Raw genomic sequence first — 17,736 nt, 5'->3', positions numbered from 1 at the left:
TTTCAAGTGGTTTACTTTTGTGTAGAAAGAAGTTTCACTTGCCGAAAATAATGTCAAACGGAATATATTTATGGCCGCAAAGAAAGTCTGAAGATAGAAAGCAAGCGAAAGTAAATCCATTCTTAACTCTTTATAAGCTTGTTTATGACTCAAACTATGCAGCCGTAGAATTCCCACAATATGTTGAACCAAGTGTTTTTTTTTTTTGGCCATATTCAAGTGGCAACTTTAATGCAAATGAAATGCAATGCTAGAAGCTGGATGCTGGAAATAGTTGAATGCTAAGCAACGTTTAAACTAACGTGCACTTTCCTTTTTCGCATTATCTCCATGACATTATTTTCACTTAAGCCCCAGAGCCAAATGTTCAGCACCCTCATCCAGTTGCCCCGCCGCCTGTGCAACCGATGTAACAGCAACGATGTCCCCAAGTCCCGTGGCTATAAGTTGAAGCAACGCACAATTGTGCACGCAAAAACCTTGTAAACAAATACAATAAATTGAGGGCTTGGAAAATTTAACGTAGAAATGTGCAGCAGCCAGCACAAACAGGTGTTAATCCTCCCTGGCCAACAAACAGGTCCAGCCAATGCCGCAAAAGCATGCAGCAGCAACGAACAGCACAAAAAGGAAAACTTTAAGCTGCTTGCGCCACTGTGTGGCATGTACATTTGTATGAGTGTGTACGAGAAGTGAACGTAAAGAGATAATCATAACAGGTTAGACAGAAATTAATTCGACTAACAGATACGCTATAGACGTGGCACATCGATATTTTGTAGCTTCTTAAGCATCGAACTTCATCAAACTTCCACAATAGTTAAAAATAATGTATAAATCATTACACTTTTCATTTATTATTTTATTATCTCATTATATTAGTTTTTTTTTTGTCGAGAGACAACCACAATGAAAATAGGCTTTAACAATATTGCGATATGCTGATTTAAAATAATATTTATGCGAAAATTTATTCATATTTTATATTTTATTTAATACAATTTCTGAATTTTTCAATTCAGAGACGTAGACGTAACAAATCAATAGCTTGTAGCTCTTTAAGCATCAAACTTCATCGGACTTCCACAATAATTAAAAGGAATGTATAAATACCTGTTTGTCGAGAACACAGTAAAAATATGCTTTACAAATTTTGCTATAAAATAACGTGAAACTAACATTTATGCAAAAATATATTGATATTTTGACTTTTTATAATACATTATCTTTTAAGGAAATTTTTTAATTTAAACTTATTAAGAGATGGATAAAAGAATCATAAATGATTCCAAACGAAAATATATAATTTCAATCAGTCTATCTGTTATCTAGCACGTCAGTCAGTTAATAATTTAATATTTTTTAGAATCACTTGAATTCTACTTTATTCTTCCTTACGAAACCAAAAACAATGCCGATTTAGGGTAATTAAAATTACCACAGGGTATTTAAAAATTTTTTGCTCATGTAAACAATCGTGCTCATTTGTAGCTCGAAAGGGATTGGAATACTTCAAAACACAAAGAGAGCGAGCGCAAGAGTGAGAGTGAGAGAGAGGAAGCATCCGGAATTTGCATTTGTTTTGGTTACAAGTTGTCGTCGTTTGTCAGTTGTCCTGGCAACCACTTGCCGCAATGCGAGAACGAGATAGCAGCAGCTACTGGTATTATTATTGTCGCTGTTGTTGTCTAAGCAACTTGCAACGCTTTGCATATGCAGCTCGCCTCGCATATGCAGCTCCTATTTGGTTGCTTTAGCTCCTTTTGGCTGTCATCATTTAGTTTTAGCATACGAGCAGCTTTTAAAGGTTATCTCACATGCGCCATTTCTTGTGTGCTCCTCTTTCTCACCTATTCGAAATGGAACAAAGCATAAAGTGAAGCAAGCTTTAAATGCAAAGCCAAAGTGCAGCAGCTAAAAACAAAGAAAAAAAACAACAAAGCAAAAGCGAAGTAAACGAAAAAAAGAAAGATAAAAAAAAAATAAACGACAAATCGGCTGAGACGGAAAGTTAAATGTTGGTGTTGTTGTTCTTGTTGTTGTTTGTGTTGCAGCTCGAGCAAAGTTTTTGCATCTATTTTTTGCCTTCGCATATGGTGACACCGGCATTTCCTCTAAGTGCCTTACTACACCTTACTCTATGTATGTGTGCGTGTGTGTTGTGTGTTTGTTTATCTGCTGTTGTGTTGGTGACACGCGCTTTAGCCGGTAAAGTTGCACGTTGCCATTAGCATCAAGCATTACAGTTAACAGCCCTGTAAATGGCATTGCCAGGCTTAAAAAAAAATGCAAAGCTCAAACTTAGCACGCAGAACTTTCGAGGATTGACGATTGTCACACATAAGCTTTTAGCGGCGAAATTCTCGAAGAGGATGGAAGATTCTTCAAGATTGAAATTAAAAATATAATTGATATAATACTATATAAATACTTTTCAATATAAAAAACAACAAATTTAATTATTACAACAAATTTGTTTTTAAAGGAATGATAACTTAATTAGAACAATTAATAATATTTATAAGTATAGCCAAACATTATTTTATTAATGGTAAAACAATCAGATATTTAAAGCTGTAGTCATATCTCATTATTATTTAATATTTAAATAATGATCCACTACTAAAATCACTTTCAAAATCAATTGCACTCCAATAAATTTCATTGCAATTAGAATCGGCTTTTAAATCAGGGCAATTATGGCATTGGCAAATGCATTATACGACTAAATGCATAATACAAATTGAATCTATTGAGGGCGATTCCGAAATCTATGTGAAACACGTGTGCTCTACTTCTCATTAATAAATTAGAAATATTAAATTCGACCTTGTGTGTAATACCACCTTTTTTGACCTTGATGATTTCATCTCGAACGTAGTGTAGCTTATGTGTAATAGCGGATATTATGACAAGTTAATTATGTCAGTTGTCTAATCTGGTTGCGACAAAACGCAATCAGACAGATGATAGCCAAAACAAATGTTATATTAATAACCCAATAAAGATGGGGATAATTGCGGCATGTGTGTGTGTGGGTGTCCATTTAAAGGACATTACTACAGAACAATACCCATTTCTATGACATTTGAGAGTGTGAGATGGGAACGCCACGCCTCACCTCAACTCTGTGTGTTGGTCATAAAATTATTATTATGAATATTCGAAAAATGATTTTGACTCTGGGCAACGCGAAATCAATGCATGAACTTTCTGTGAACATGTTTGGTAAATTTTTTGTTTGTTTTTAATGACAATGGATTGACAACGCAAAACACAAACATGCAGAACTACAGCTATAACAACACTATTAATAACTTAAATACAGCAACAGCAACAACTACAACTACAACCCCAAAGACAGGCTAAAGCGTTGCCAATGTCAACCGACGCCGACACCCCAACAAACCCAACTCTTCTCCTCGTTGTTGTTGTTGTTGTTGTTGTGCGGCGTTTTCAATGCCGCACAAAAATTCCGGCTACGGTTATGACTCCGGCGTAATATAAACAAACTTTATTAACATTGCTCACCGAGCGGACGCATCGTTTTGCCGCGTAATTAGCTCAAAGAAAAAATCATATAAATAGTAATGGAAAAACGCGTGTGAAAGTAATAAAGAAAATATTGAAATAATCCAAAACTTAAATACAATAAAATGGTGTACAACTAGATGCAAGTGATAGCAAAACTAAAAACATTTCAAAATATATTCAAAGCAAAAGGTCTATGGACAAATGGTTTGGAGAGAAACGTCTATGGCTGTTTGGTAACCATCTTCCACTTCTGCCCAGAAGGTAAGTTGTATTCTTATAATTAAATCAATTTCGGGTTATTCCAACAATTTTGAAGTACAACGCATTGCTCTGCACACATATTAAAACTGCATTGTTTCTTTGTTTTTCGGCTTGAACTTGTTGTCTAAAGCAAGTTCAAGATTGGCGCGTAGATAATTGCCAATGCGGCTTACCTGACCCTGATTTTGTTTGGCTCTAACCTTAGGGGTTTTGCCTTGTTATAAGGTTCTTTGACACTGCAGCGTTTTATTGAGGTAAACCTATATACATATGTATATCTAGTACATCAACAGAAGAACATGACTTCAAACTGTGTGTGTTAGATGGCACAAGTCATTCTTTAAGAGACTGTTGATACAAATTCACTGAATTTAACGTTGCATATTTAACTTTTTATTACATTTTTATTTATTTTAGTAATCTTACCGCAACTGGTATAATACATTTGAATTATTGTGTCAGTCATTCCTTTAATTCAATTCAATTCAATTTATTGATATTTTCAATAAATCATTTGTATGCATTGTCACGAGTTTAATTTTGATAATTTTGTTTATCCACGGTTAGTGTATTATAGCATATATTTTCCTCATGTGCACTTCTAAAGTGTGATTAATTTGTATAAAATGAAAGTACTTTTTTCTACAAAATTTTCGCATCATGTAAAGTTTAATCTTATATCGTGATTTTATTACTTATTGTCGGAGAAGAAGTAAAGATAATCAAGTATTGTGATAATCCAGGTGTTTAATCTAAATTCAAAAAACTTTTTGGCTTGTCAGACAGAAGTATTGCAGAATAGTAAATTTACAAGTTAAGGTAATAAAATAAATGTTTGTTATATATGTATTAAATATATATTTGTTAATAATAATAATAATAATTTGTAATAAATTATTTTTTTAGAACACATTTCGAACGCCAACCGAAATGAAAGATAATTTCAATTCTCTTAAGACAAATATAATAATACAATATGACTCTGGTTCAAATAAAATATTCTCAAAGCACGAAATAATTGGTATAATGGGAAGCGAATTAATTAACTCATAAAACTAGATCAATGAAATGTTTAAAATCGGAATATTTATTAAATGAAATAGAAATAAAAACAAAATAGATGTTATAATTAAATTTTCGTATTGATTTGTGTTAATTGAAATTAAAGATTTTGTTGCTCTCAATATAAATAGAACACAAACATATTGATTTGATCAACCTTCTATTTACACAGCGATACTGGAAAACCTTCAATTTATATGCTCTATAATTCAGTTTACGAAGTAATCCTTTAATGTGCGTCATCATTTAAGGCTACAGAGATTATCTTTGCTTACAGCGAAAAGTATCCACTAAACAGTCGCATAAAACGAAAATACAGCAAATATTTGGTAGACGGCAACTAGTTCGCTCGTTAAGGAGAGAACGCTTCAGATGATTTCAATCAGACAATTGCAGGAAGAAAAAAACCACAAAACTAGAGAAATATTTTCCATATTTTCGCCCGCATTTTCCATTTTCCATGCAGACGCGCAAATGGCGTTGACATGTGCGCAAAACCAGAAGCAAAAGCAAGAGCGAAATGTTCCTCCCAGCCAAAAAGGAAGAAGCATTAAAAACCGCTAAATCATCCGCTGCCGCTGCCAATAAGTATGCAATATTCCTTTTGAGCTGTTTGTCTGGCTGTCACTCGTTGCCGGTTCCCAGGTTTGGGTCTCCGGTTCCCCTATTCCGATTCCCTTTCCTTTGCTTTCTTCTCCCTTCTCCCTTCTCTTTCCTGTCAGATCCGAACGAAAGAAACCAAACAAAAAATTCTAACAAAGCGATGGTCGCATATCAATGCAATTCGATGTCTGTGTACTTTTTTGCACATATTCCTTTTGATTGAATTTCAATTTGATTGCAGTTTCAAGATAGTTTTTTTCTTTCTATTTGTTTGGGCCCCTTTTTCGTTGATAGTTGGTTGGTTAATAGCTTAGTTTGTTGGTTTTCATGCGGCTCATTTTGTTGTCAAAACAAATTGAATATATACAAAAAAAAAACAAATATACAAAAAAAACATGCATCATTTTAGTATTTGGTGTGAGTCATCGGTGATGGAATTCTTTTTATTGATGGACTGCCAAACTGATGAATTAGTCCAGTGGTAATTTGTATTTTTGTTGCGGTTAATTTCTATTTAATTATTGACAACATGTAATATTTCAATTAAACTGATATTCAATAATTGAAAGCAATGCTATGTTGTTTATTACCGCAATAAATAGATTTACAATTCATAAATATTTCAATTTTTTGTTAAATTTATTTAGCCAAACCAAAGCAATTATTCAAACAATGTTTGTGATATGAAATAGAAATTACTAGCCTTTTTGGAGGTTTAATTTTTTATATTTATTATATAATTATTTATATTAAACAAGTTCGATTTACAATGCAAAAAAATACCAAAATTAATTGCATTGTTGATTTATTATAATAAAATCGAACAAGTAGTGTTATTAATAGAGGAATGCACTCCCGTTTTCTTTGTTAGAAAATGATTGAATCATTACTGATATTTTTTAAATTAATGAAATCACGCACCAAAAATTAAATTATACTAATTAGGTAACAAGTTATCTATTCAGAATTTAACTAAATTATCAGTGTTTGTTTAAGTTTAGCATAATTTAAAAAAAAGAGCACACAGCATAAATCGAAATTTGTTCGCTAGAAATTACATAGAATTAACTTGCGCCCCTCGGCGCAGTTATTTTGCCATTCCGTCAGGTCTGCACGGCATGCAAAGCAATTTAAAATCTGCTGAAGGTAGAACCTTCTATTGGCTCCATCATCACGTCTCTTCTCACCTTATGTAGCTCCCCCCTCCATATCACCTCATTCTCCTGTTGCCTGCATCAGCATTGCCTGGCTTTGCTTTGGACATTCATGAGCTTCATATTGCATGTGCCGTGTTTTCCTTGAATCTTTTTGACTGCCATCACAACTCTCGCTCTCGCAGCAGGTGCAGCGACTTTTGCTGCCTGATTCATTTGCATGCGCCTCCTTCTCCTCTTTTCTCGCTCCTCTCTCCGTCCACGTCCTCGTCCTCTTTCGCTTTCCGTTTATTCCTATGTAGCACCTGTTTACTGACCCCAAAAGTAAAAAATAATATGAAACAGAAGAAGAAAAAACATCGTCGACAAGCGATGTAAAGAGACGAGAAGAGAAATGGGCGACGCTGGCAACGAAACACACGAAACACATCACAGTCAAAGCGCCCAAACACCTTTGGGGATTTACGGGGGTTACTTGTGGGGCGTCTGAAAGTATTGCAAGTCGTGCATTAAATATGCATCATGTCCAATGCATTTTAAAGCGTTTATCGATAAAATAGATACGGGGCAAAGTGCCCGTAGTCTAAATTCTGCACTGAAGCGGTGCAAACGTGTTTGTTGGCCGCCGTGTGAAATGTTTCAGAATTATTATCTGCCGCAAGCGTTTCAAGAATCCTTTCTCTATCGCCTCATACAAAGGATCCAAGTCTGCAATGAGCCCGCTCTAGATGACAGGCATCGCAGGTAGGTCGAAGGCGAAGCCAAAGTCGAAACCAAAGTCGATGTCGACATTGAATCGAATAAACTTTCGCTGTGCCGTAATTAGCCACGTTAACTTTTTGTGGCAACACAGCAAACGGAAAGTGAAAAATGTGCAAAAGTTTACACCAAATAATCACCCAATCGCCCAATGACATTTAGTTCACTGCAACGGCCTTGGCCTTTGCCACAACTACGCATGCCATATTGTCTGCAGCCGCAGCCCATAAGTATGCAATGCTTTCTCTTGCACCTGTGCGTGTGCTAGTCTGAGTGTGAGTATGTGTGTGTGTGCGCTGCACATTTGGCATTAATAGCTTGTTATTTATTGCACACAACGCCCAACAAGGCCAAGTCAACACCGCAACCGCCACGATTCACCATTGGCGCAGTCAGCGTCAGCACAACTCAGCCTTAACAATCCCTAAAGTTTCCAGAAACGCCAAGTTGCCGCACTTCACTTTGCCATGTTGCCCTTTTGCACGATTAAACTGCAAAAACTTCTCGCATTCTATTTTTGCACAACATTCACCACTTGGCTTGTGCTAAAGTTCTAGTTGCGATTATTTTTAAGCCAAGAGCACTAACAAACGTGTGCTCTTTAGCTGCTGCGAAAGGTCAATTCGCTTCGGACTTGCTTGTTGTCTCATATCAACTTTTATTAGATAGTTCTTGAAATAAATTCAATAAGACTTAAACACCAAAGTTGAATTATCTTTGAAATCAATATTTAACATTAAAATTAAATTCATAATACTTCCCAAGCATTTATTGATTGCATTAAATGTGGTCAGTTTAATAAGTAATATATATTTATTAAATATGCATATTTGGTAGTGGCACATTTATTTTTAATGCTGACAATCATGAATTCATCTTGATTTGTGGAAGTTCGATTAATAAATAATAATTGAATTAAATAAACTTGAACTCTGAAATAGCTACTTCAAAGCTCTTCAATAAATTCAATAAGTAATAAGAAAACTACTTAATTAATACATCTTGGTAAAGTTGCTAAACTACATTTCAAAATCATTAATTGAATTATAACTAAATTATATTATTTACAAAATTTAATAATTATTCTGTACAGACTCATTTATTTTCAATATAGCCAACTAAGATACTCATGCATTAAAATATCAGTCTTTATTTATTTTCTATGAGATTCGCATAAATTTTTTCAAAATTCTTCATATTAAGTGATGGTTGCATACATAACATTAAATATTAAATAATTGAATTAAATCGTTTTAAACTTTGCAATGGCTACTTCAAAGTTCTATGAAAAAGTGCCCGATCAATGTACAACTTTAGTTTTTTTTTCCCCCATTTTGTTACCAAAGTCCGTTTGGCAGACTTCACACTCGAACAAGCTGCCAATTTCCGCGCATTTCAGAGCAATCAGTGCAATCAATATAGTACAATGGGGTTCGCATAGTCACTTGACCAAAAGTTGAACAGCCCCTGCCAAGTGTCGACTATTGAACCCCAGCGGAAGGCAAACAAAAATACAAAGAAAATAAAAAATAGAGCCAACAAACTGACCAAACAATGAAATGAATAACTACATGGCAGAGAAGGCCTCCACTTTAGTCTTCAAGCGGCAAAGAATGTAATTAAGAGGCATGAAAACAACTACAATTACATGAAGAATGTCGAATAATCAAAGCAAATGCCTTCGTAAACAAAAGGTAGTAAAAATAGCAGAGGCACAAAAAAAACAAACACAGAGACCCTTCGACCACTGCCACTGGATTATTATGCAAATTGAATTGCGCGAAAAGCTAGCAAGTCAAACCGAGTTGGGCAAAAACAAAAGGTCAAAAGCCGTCCATGTATTGACCAAATTGGAACGAGCCACTAATTGCCCTCCCTCGAGGCGAGAACAGATAAAAGGTGTTGCACGTGCTTTTCATTAGAGCTTAGTATGTTTTCCCTGTCTGTCAGTCTGTTTGGTCGAGTACAACACTGCTTATGCGTGACAATGGTTCGTAATTCATTTCAAAGTTACTGCTTGCTTGGATTTCAATGCATTTTTGAGTATTTTTAATGCATATTTAATGCAACACGCAACCACAAGCGAAATGAAGCCAAACGAAACGAAACGAAACAAAACGGAAGAGCCAGTGTCCAACATGGCGTATGTGCAATGTCCGCAGATGCAATCGAGTTGAGCGGCCATTTTTTGTTTTCATTTCTTTTTTTGCTCGCTTGCTTGCTTGTAAGTGCGGCTTGTTTGCGATACTGGCTTGTTGGCCATTTAGCTGGCTTACCAACTGAAGTTCTGGCCAGAACAAACTTCAGTCGTTTCCCGGCTGTTGGCGTTTCGACATCGCAATCGTCTCGTGCTCCAATTCATTCGTTGGCATCGTTGCGGGCGACGATTTTACCGTTACCATTGTAGTGTTAGTTCGTTGTCGTCGTTGCCATTGCCGCTGTCTTTCACCATTTGTTGTTATTGCCATTGAAGTTGCAAAGGTGATAAAGCAATAAAAAATAAAATATTATAACGTTCACCATGAAAATGTTTGAGATATCCAAGTTGTTTTCGCTGCGAAGGTGAGCTAAAGACACTAATTCTCTAGATTCGTCTAGATTCTAGATTAAAATAGAGTAAGAAATTCATATCTTTAAAATTAATGTACTTCTTTAATTTTTTTTTTTAATTTTGCTGCAATTTTGATATTAATTAGTAAATAATGCTTATAACACAGCTTAACACATTTATGAAAGCGGTTTCGTAGACTAACGCAATATTTAAAATATTAAAAATAATATTCATATAAAAATCATTTTTATGCAATTTATTTTTCCATCATTTTTTTTTATAAAATATTTTTATTTATTTCATTATATCCAAATAAGTAATTACACAAAAATCTAAAAAAAAAATACTGCTTAATATATTTCTACTTGATATATAAAGTTTCTCAATATGTCAAAAATCATTATTAGTTTAATTTATTCATTATTCAAAGCAATAAAAATAAGATCATATTTTAATGTTGGTGCTTAAGTATTTTGCACTTCACTTATTCTTAGTGAGTAATGTTTAACGAAATTGCATTTATTTAATTAATTGAAAAGAATTATATACCGAAAAACCAAAATGGTTTTATAACATTAATCGTAATACGAAATTACACAATATTATAATTATTTTCTCCCCTTTATGAATGCAAACTATCTTTAATTAAATTACAAACCTTTGTCTACAGTTGAATTCATTTTTAATTGGACTTCATTAAATATTTATTTATCAATTAAGGCAGTAAAAAAGAAGAACTTTTGTCATAATTAATTCAAGTTTCAAAGCCATAATACCTGAGCATAACATGGCGTAATTGCACCACGGAATACCAATCGTTAATAACCCATAATGAATTTGATATAACAACGTTACGAGTCGTAACCCCAACACCATTCCATTCCATTTCCCATTCCCCCATTTCCCCCCATTCGGCAAGCTTATTGCACTGCTGCACCAGTTTGACTATCTTCCCCAGTTTTGTTGCGTTCTTTATTGTTGGTTTACCCTTTCTCCGAGTGAAGAAGTTCCTTTGTAGCACAGTTTAAAAGACGATGGGGTCGCACGCCTACAATTCCCGTTAACCAGAAACTACCAGGTAACCTCAAAAAAGAAAAAGAAAAGAGGAAACAGAAAAGAAAAGCCAAAAAGAAACAACTCGCCTCAAATGTTTTCCGGTAGTCGTCGTAGTCGACGCGTTGCCTAACAAAAACAAATACAACAAACCCACCTCAACCGTAGGGGTTGAGAAATGCGGGGTGTTAAGAGGGGTTGAGTTGGTTGTGGGGTCGAGGAAGCTACTACATGGAACATGAAACTTCTTGAAAAACTTCAGAGCACTGCGCATGGTTTGCTTTTGTTGTGGTTTTTGCTTTGTTAACTTTGGTCGCATTGCTATGACATTGGCTCTCGGGTCTCTCGACCAGACGACCAGACAGCAACACGCGCGGGGGGTGATACGCTGACAGAGTCGGGCTAAAAGTCCGGGAAATCAGTCGTTGGTTGTCAGTCAAACAAGCGGCTCCTGTACTGGTCGACCTTTCAAGAAATATACAAAATAAATAGAAGAGAAAAAGCAAAACCCATCATCATATTGATCGCTAAGTATTCGCCACAAAGTTCACGATTGTCTAGCGCATGGTGTGTATTAATTCTATTAGTTAAATTCCCAATACTAGATGCTCATTCTCCAGATACTCATATGTATATTAAATCATTAAAACATTTCGACATATTTCTCACTAGTGGCAAATACGTCAAATTCTAGCCAGATGGATACCTACTAGGTAAGTGCTTTCCTGCTCAGCTCGACAGCTTCGCGACAGTTCTTGTTTTCGCTATTTATATTCGTTCGTATTCGCATTGCATTTGTTCGTTTTCTCCCGTTCCATTTGGCTCTTAGACCTTGTATCCGCACATGAATATTTAATTTAATTGCATTTTCCATGTTAATGTACCGCACACATGTTATGAGGTTTCCCACTCGTTTTGTGTGTGTTTTTTTCGATTTCGATTGCGGGTCGAGAGAAACCCTCTCAAAGTTCAGTTACCTCGGCCTGACATTGAAACATTATGAACAAATGTTGCTTTTAAGCTTATCATTTATGTGAAATCAGCTAAAATATTCTCGAATTTCATATACACTCGACCAGAAAACGCCATTTTGACTGAAAAGGACACGCATTAAAGCTAAAGCCAGAAAATCGATTACAGCCTTGTTTTCACGGACCCAAGGGTCTCATTTGTGGGGTGCTGGCTAAGTTCTATTAAGTATTTCAGTAGTATCGATTTTATATGATTCTAATGAAGCTAGAGATATGCGTTATGCTGAACGTTATGAACAAAACAATTTGTGTCAGGTAGATTATAATTTAGGAAAGTTTTTTATTACCTCAAGAGGCGGAACTAAGAGTAGTTAAGTATATATTTTTAAGCTAGATAGTTTTTGCTAACCCTTCTATTAAGTTTACATTCTACGAAATATAATATTATCATTATATAAATATATAATTAATTAATAATATTTTTAGTTTCGTAATAAATTTTATTTACATTTCTAAATTCTAAGCGAACATTTTCACATCTTATCATTTCATCATCATAGTATAACAAAATTTTAATTCACTGGCATTCAAATAACTCATGAAAACTTTTCCAATCTCATTTGTTTTCGTTGCAACAAAAAACCAAAAAAGAAAATTAAAAAGAAAACCATCCAAAAACTAACACAACTAATACCATTCGCAAATCAAAAATCAACTTTTGGACATCAAGCTAAATTATCAAGAGCCAAAACTCAAATCTGTAAATAAATTGTCCAAGAAAAGATCACCGCTCATTAAATCGTACTACTACAACTACTGTCCGCATAATGTAGTGCACATACATATATCGTATGTGATTGTGATCTCTCTCATGTGTTCGTGTCAATCAAATAACATCATTAACATTCTATGTGCTCAATGCAAAGCAATGCGTCGTGCAAACATCAAACGTGGTCAATGTTTGAGTCTAAGGTAAACTAATTTAACAACAACTTTCGCAAACTTCTAATTCAAACTCGAATAATTAATGTTAATTGTTTGTGAATATTATTTGGAATTATGCTAACTACATTTAACAACCATTTCAGACCACAAGGTAGCAGCAAAATGGATCGGTATGAGAAGCTCAGCCGATTGGGCGAGGGATCCTACGGCGTTGTCTACAAGTGTCGAGATCGCGAGACTGGAGCCCTGGTTGCGGTGAAAAGATTCGTCGAGTCTGAAGATGATCCGGCTATACGCAAAATAGCATTGCGCGAAATAAGGCTGCTCAAGGTGAGCAAGAATATAGTTATACCCGCTACCCATAGGGCGGCGTGTACGTATACTTAATTTTTTACAATTTTCGAAATTGTTGTAAAAGTTAAAAGTAATTTGAATATTCGTTTAAGAATTTGATGACGATTTGATGATTTATTAAATTTTTATTAATTTTAATATAATTCAATTATTTTTATATAAATAATTTATTAATTAATTAGTACAATATATCTTTTGTATTATTTTATACTATTGTTGAAAGTAATAACTTTTGTAGCAATATTTACTCAATTTAGACGCATAATTGAGTAAATATTGCTACACAAGTTATTACTTTGTGTTTTTTAATTATATTTACTTAGTCAAATCTGTATTAATTTAGTTTTATTTATTTATAGTTAATTAATTTTATTATTTATTTAATTTTCTTCGTTGCTCTAATTTACTAGACTAAAATAATACACTTAAAATATTGAAATTATTTATAAAAATTTCAATGATTTCTTAAATATTTCATTTAGAATCTCAAGCACCCGAATCTGGTGTCACTTCTAGAGGTCTTTCGTCGCAAGCGTCGTCTGCATCTGGTCTTCGAATTCTGTGAGCTGACAGTGCTCCACGAGCTGGAGCGTCATCCGCAGGGCTGCCCGGAGCCACTCACCAAACAGATCTGCTACCAGACACTGCTGGGCGTGGCCTATTGCCACAAACAGGGCTGTCTGCATCGGGACATCAAACCGGAGAATATATTGCTAACGGCACAGGGTCAAGTGAAGCTTTGTGACTTTGGATTCGCTCGAATGCTGAGTCCAGGCGAGAACTACACAGATTACGTGGCAACACGCTGGTATCGAGCACCAGAACTGCTTGTGGGTGATACACAATACGGCACCCCGGTAGATGTCTGGGCCATTGGCTGCCTCTTTGCGGAACTGGTGCGAGGTGAGGCTCTGTGGCCTGGACGCAGCGATGTTGATCAATTGTATTTGATACGCAAGACATTGGGCGATTTGCTGCCAAGACACATACAGATCTTTGGCCAGAATGAATACTTCAAGGGCATAACGCTACCAGTGCCACCCACGCTTGAGCCGCTGGAGGATAAAATGCCAGCAAAGGCATTGCAAAATCCGCTAACCATCGATGTGCTGAAGAAGTGTCTGGACAAGGATCCAGCCAAGCGTTGGTCATGCGACAAACTTATCAAGCACTCGTACTTCGATGACTACATAGCCAAACAGCGGGAGCAGGAGCACATCAATAGTCTCGAGGCAGCCACACTCCGGCAACAGCAATTGGCCTCACAGCAGTTCATGCTTGCCACAGCAGCGCAGCAGCTGCAAACTGGAGCGGCACAAGCGGCTGCTATTGCCGCAGCGCGTGATAAATCAAAGGTGAAACTCAATTCGCATTCCTCTCACACTATTATTGTTTATTAATCAGCTTTTGCTTTGAACAGACTTCAAACACCTCGTTGCCGCTGCTGCCAAGCAACCAGCATCATCATCACACCCATCAGGATTATGTGAAGCTTCAGCCACTGAACAAGAATGCAGCGATGCTGCATCGCACCGAGCATCATCTGCCCACCATTTGAAGAGGGAGCTCTCTTCAAACTCGTTCGGACTGCACTCAATTCAAATTCTTTATTTCATCCGTTTGGGATTGGGTTCAATTAGATACGCGATGAATGTGAGAACAAACGTTGCAACAATTGTATTGTTAATTTCAAAAAATAAATGTAAAATGTGTATAAATAAAATACTCTTAATATTCGCTAATATTTACTGTAAACGCATTGTGTATGAAAATTAATTGACAAGACTAACTAGTAAACTAAAGCTAAGGTATTATGCATTTTAGTATCTCTGGTAAGTGTTTACTAATTTGTTTTTTTATTTATAATAGTGAGATATTATTGTTAGATATACTTCTGTAACCAAACAGTAAGGAGTAAAGTTTGCGGGCTTAACATTTCGGGCTGGCTCTTTTTTTCTTGAGTTGACTGAGCAGTTAATGATATCTGGGCAAAATTGCATGTCATTGTCATTATCAGTAATATAATTACGCTTGTAAATCAAGAGAGCATTTTCCGATTGTTACAATGTCTGATTTAATTGAGCAGAGAAGTGGCATCAAATTTTCGACTGCGGAAGCTTTGAGGATGTTGCGGAAGGCGTTTAGTGAATCTATCATGTTGCAGAAAAATGTTTATAAGAGGTACAAAGAGTTCAACGAGAGAGAAAACATAACTTGGAGCGCTTCGGACGACCATCGACGTCAACAGATGTCAATCACGTCAATGAAGTGAAGGAATTAGTGCTCAAAAATCATCGGTTGACTATTAAAGATATGATCGGAATATCAAAAGGTTTCCTTAATTTATCATTATTATTATTTCAATCATGACTTAAGTGAATAATATAAAACACATTATTTATTTTAATATTGAATTTCAATCATTTACAATTTTTCAGTCATTAGTTTAGTGACAATTAACTTAAAACTTAATATTCTCTTATTCAGAATTGATTTTTTTCATCAGCTAAGTAAGTTTTAGTTTTCAGTTTCATTGCTTAAAATTTGTTTCTGTGTTATACAGCTTTGCCTTATATTATAGAATTATTATATAACAAGTAAGAAAGCTACAGTCGAGTGTACTCGACTGTGAGATACCCGCTACGCATTTTGAATAAAAGCAATATAGTTTGCGGTATATTTCTCAAAATATACCAAATATACTACAAAAATACTAAAAAAATATACCAAATGGTATATGTGCTATATCGATATAGTACCGCATTCAAAATATACCGTAGACGGCACAATATACCAGATTGTCAACCAAAGCAACTAAGACCCCTAGTAAGTAGGCGTTTTTGCCCATACAAAAGTATTTCTTTAATAACTTCGACAATTTTTATCTGATCGCAACCAAATTTTCAGGAATCATAACTACTATAGTAATTATTGTATATACCAAAATTCGTAACTAGCTTTAAGATTACGCTTGTTATTCGTTTTTTTTAATTTCGGGGGCGGAAGGGGGCGTGGCAAAAATTTGAAACAAACTTGATCTGCGTGCAAATATAACAAATATTGTCGAAAAAAAATTATAGCTCTATCTCTTATAGTCTCTGAGATCTAGGTGTTCATACGGACGGACGGACAGACACACAGACGGACAGACGGACAGACACACAGACGGACAGACGGACATGGCTAGATCGTCTCGGTTGTTGACGCTGATCAAGAATATATATACTTTATAGGGTCGCAGATGCCTCCTTCTACCTGTTACATACATTTCCTGCCGGCACAAAGTTATAATACCCTTCTACCCTATGGGTAGCGGGTATAATTATTAATTTAAAGCTTTTCACTCCTTCATTTTTGTCTATTTCAAATATCAAAATTCATTGAAATCATACATATCATATGTGTGTACATACTTATGTATTCAATTTAATATGATTTTAATTATATGGTTGCCAATCATTGTCTAATTACATTTCATGCCTGCATTTGTTCATCCATTTCATATGTTACCAATCAAGTTTCCTGACAATTTATCTAGAATTGAATGCCCGTAAAAGTAATTTAATTCTTCCAGAAGAATAAATCTAATGTCATCGCACCTTAAATGAAATGTAAGCTGAAGTAATAACTTGCAATTTATATGCGATTACTTTAAACTTGTTAAATCTATTCGAAGTATGCACACACACGCACATTGAATTAAAATTCAGACTTGAACTTAATAAACTCCTCCTACACCTACGCCTCCGACACTTGCATGCATACAGAGTATTTTTGGGCCATCCACTTCACACTACTGTCAGGTGTCTTACACTTGACTTCAGCGTCCCCAAGTAGAATATACACACAGAACATACGAGTACTATATCCGAACATCTCCATTGCCATCTACTTGTTGGCTCAAAGAGTGTGCGTCACAGTTCGCCACGTGCCAACGCCGTCGACGACGATGTTGCCAAGGCTCGACTCGTTTTTTGGCAACCTAATCCGCTGCTAAGCACCCGACAGATAATCAACGACACGTAGAGCTCTTACGTGTGTCCTATCTATGTCCAACAACAAGAACAACAACAAACAAGAAAGAAAAAGTAAACGCTTACAAACTGACGATGCTATGCACTAATGCTTTTTGATTGCAGTGATTACGTTATTCGATATGGTTATTGAATTCGTCTAGAGCTGCAAAGTGTCTTAATAACTATAAATAAATGAAATGGCAATGCATTTAATTATTTCATTAAGAAGTCAATTCGGTTTTATTTTAAATTCCATTACGCATAATAAATTGAATTATAAAATCTCCTTGAGAGCCACAAACACAATACAATTATGCGTTGGCCTAGTTTCGAATTCCCTAATGACTGACCAACTAACCGACCGTCTGATTGTGTTTTATTTTTGGTCAAAAAGTTTTAATTAAATTATTGCACAAGTTGGCAGCACTGCAACTGTCAACATAGCGTCGAAATCTCTCTTGAGACGAAGTATG

General features: G+C 35.4%; 1 protein-coding gene across 7 annotated transcripts; it reads left to right on the top strand.

The window, feature by feature from the left end:
- Positions 1–3,646: 3,646 nt before the first annotated feature.
- On the top strand, positions 3,647–14,979 carry LOC132793061 (cyclin-dependent kinase-like 1). 7 transcript variants are annotated; one of them, XM_060802695.1, is made up of 6 exons: positions 11,418–11,544; positions 11,650–11,690; positions 12,600–12,920; positions 13,037–13,223; positions 13,730–14,602; positions 14,668–14,978. In XM_060802695.1, exons 3-6 carry the CDS (start codon positions 12,820–12,822, stop codon positions 14,803–14,805), a joined length of 1,299 nt encoding a protein of 432 aa, XP_060658678.1. In that variant the 5' UTR covers positions 11,418–11,544; positions 11,650–11,690; positions 12,600–12,819; the 3' UTR covers positions 14,806–14,978. The 7 variants fall into 7 exon arrangements, with proteins under 7 accessions (XP_060658700.1, XP_060658730.1, XP_060658689.1 ...); XM_060802706.1 differs by lacking the exons at positions 11,418–11,544; positions 11,650–11,690 and adding an exon at positions 9,695–9,935; XM_060802724.1 differs by lacking the exon at positions 12,600–12,920 and having other exon boundaries at positions 14,668–14,979.
- Positions 14,980–17,736: the final 2,757 nt, after the last annotated feature.

The sequence above is a fragment of the Drosophila nasuta genome, chromosome 2L (assembly GCF_023558535.2).
Source record: "Drosophila nasuta strain 15112-1781.00 chromosome 2L, ASM2355853v1, whole genome shotgun sequence".
Lineage (NCBI taxonomy): Eukaryota > Metazoa > Arthropoda > Insecta > Diptera > Drosophilidae > Drosophila > Drosophila nasuta.
The sequence above is the reverse complement of the archived record's forward strand: the minus strand, read 5'-3'. Positions and strand labels throughout refer to the sequence as shown.

Bases quoted from the DNA above. Each gene is read 5' to 3' on its own strand.
- LOC132793061 (XM_060802706.1), top strand. From the start codon at position 12,820: ATGTGTTCGTGTCAATCAAATAACATCATTAACATTCTATGTGCTCAA. The intron at 12,921-13,036 runs GTAAACTAATTT...CAACCATTTCAG, and splicing joins GGTCAATGTTTGAGTCTAAG to ACCACAAGGTAGCAGCAAAA. The intron at 13,224-13,729 runs GTGAGCAAGAAT...TATTTCATTTAG, and splicing joins GCGAAATAAGGCTGCTCAAG to AATCTCAAGCACCCGAATCT.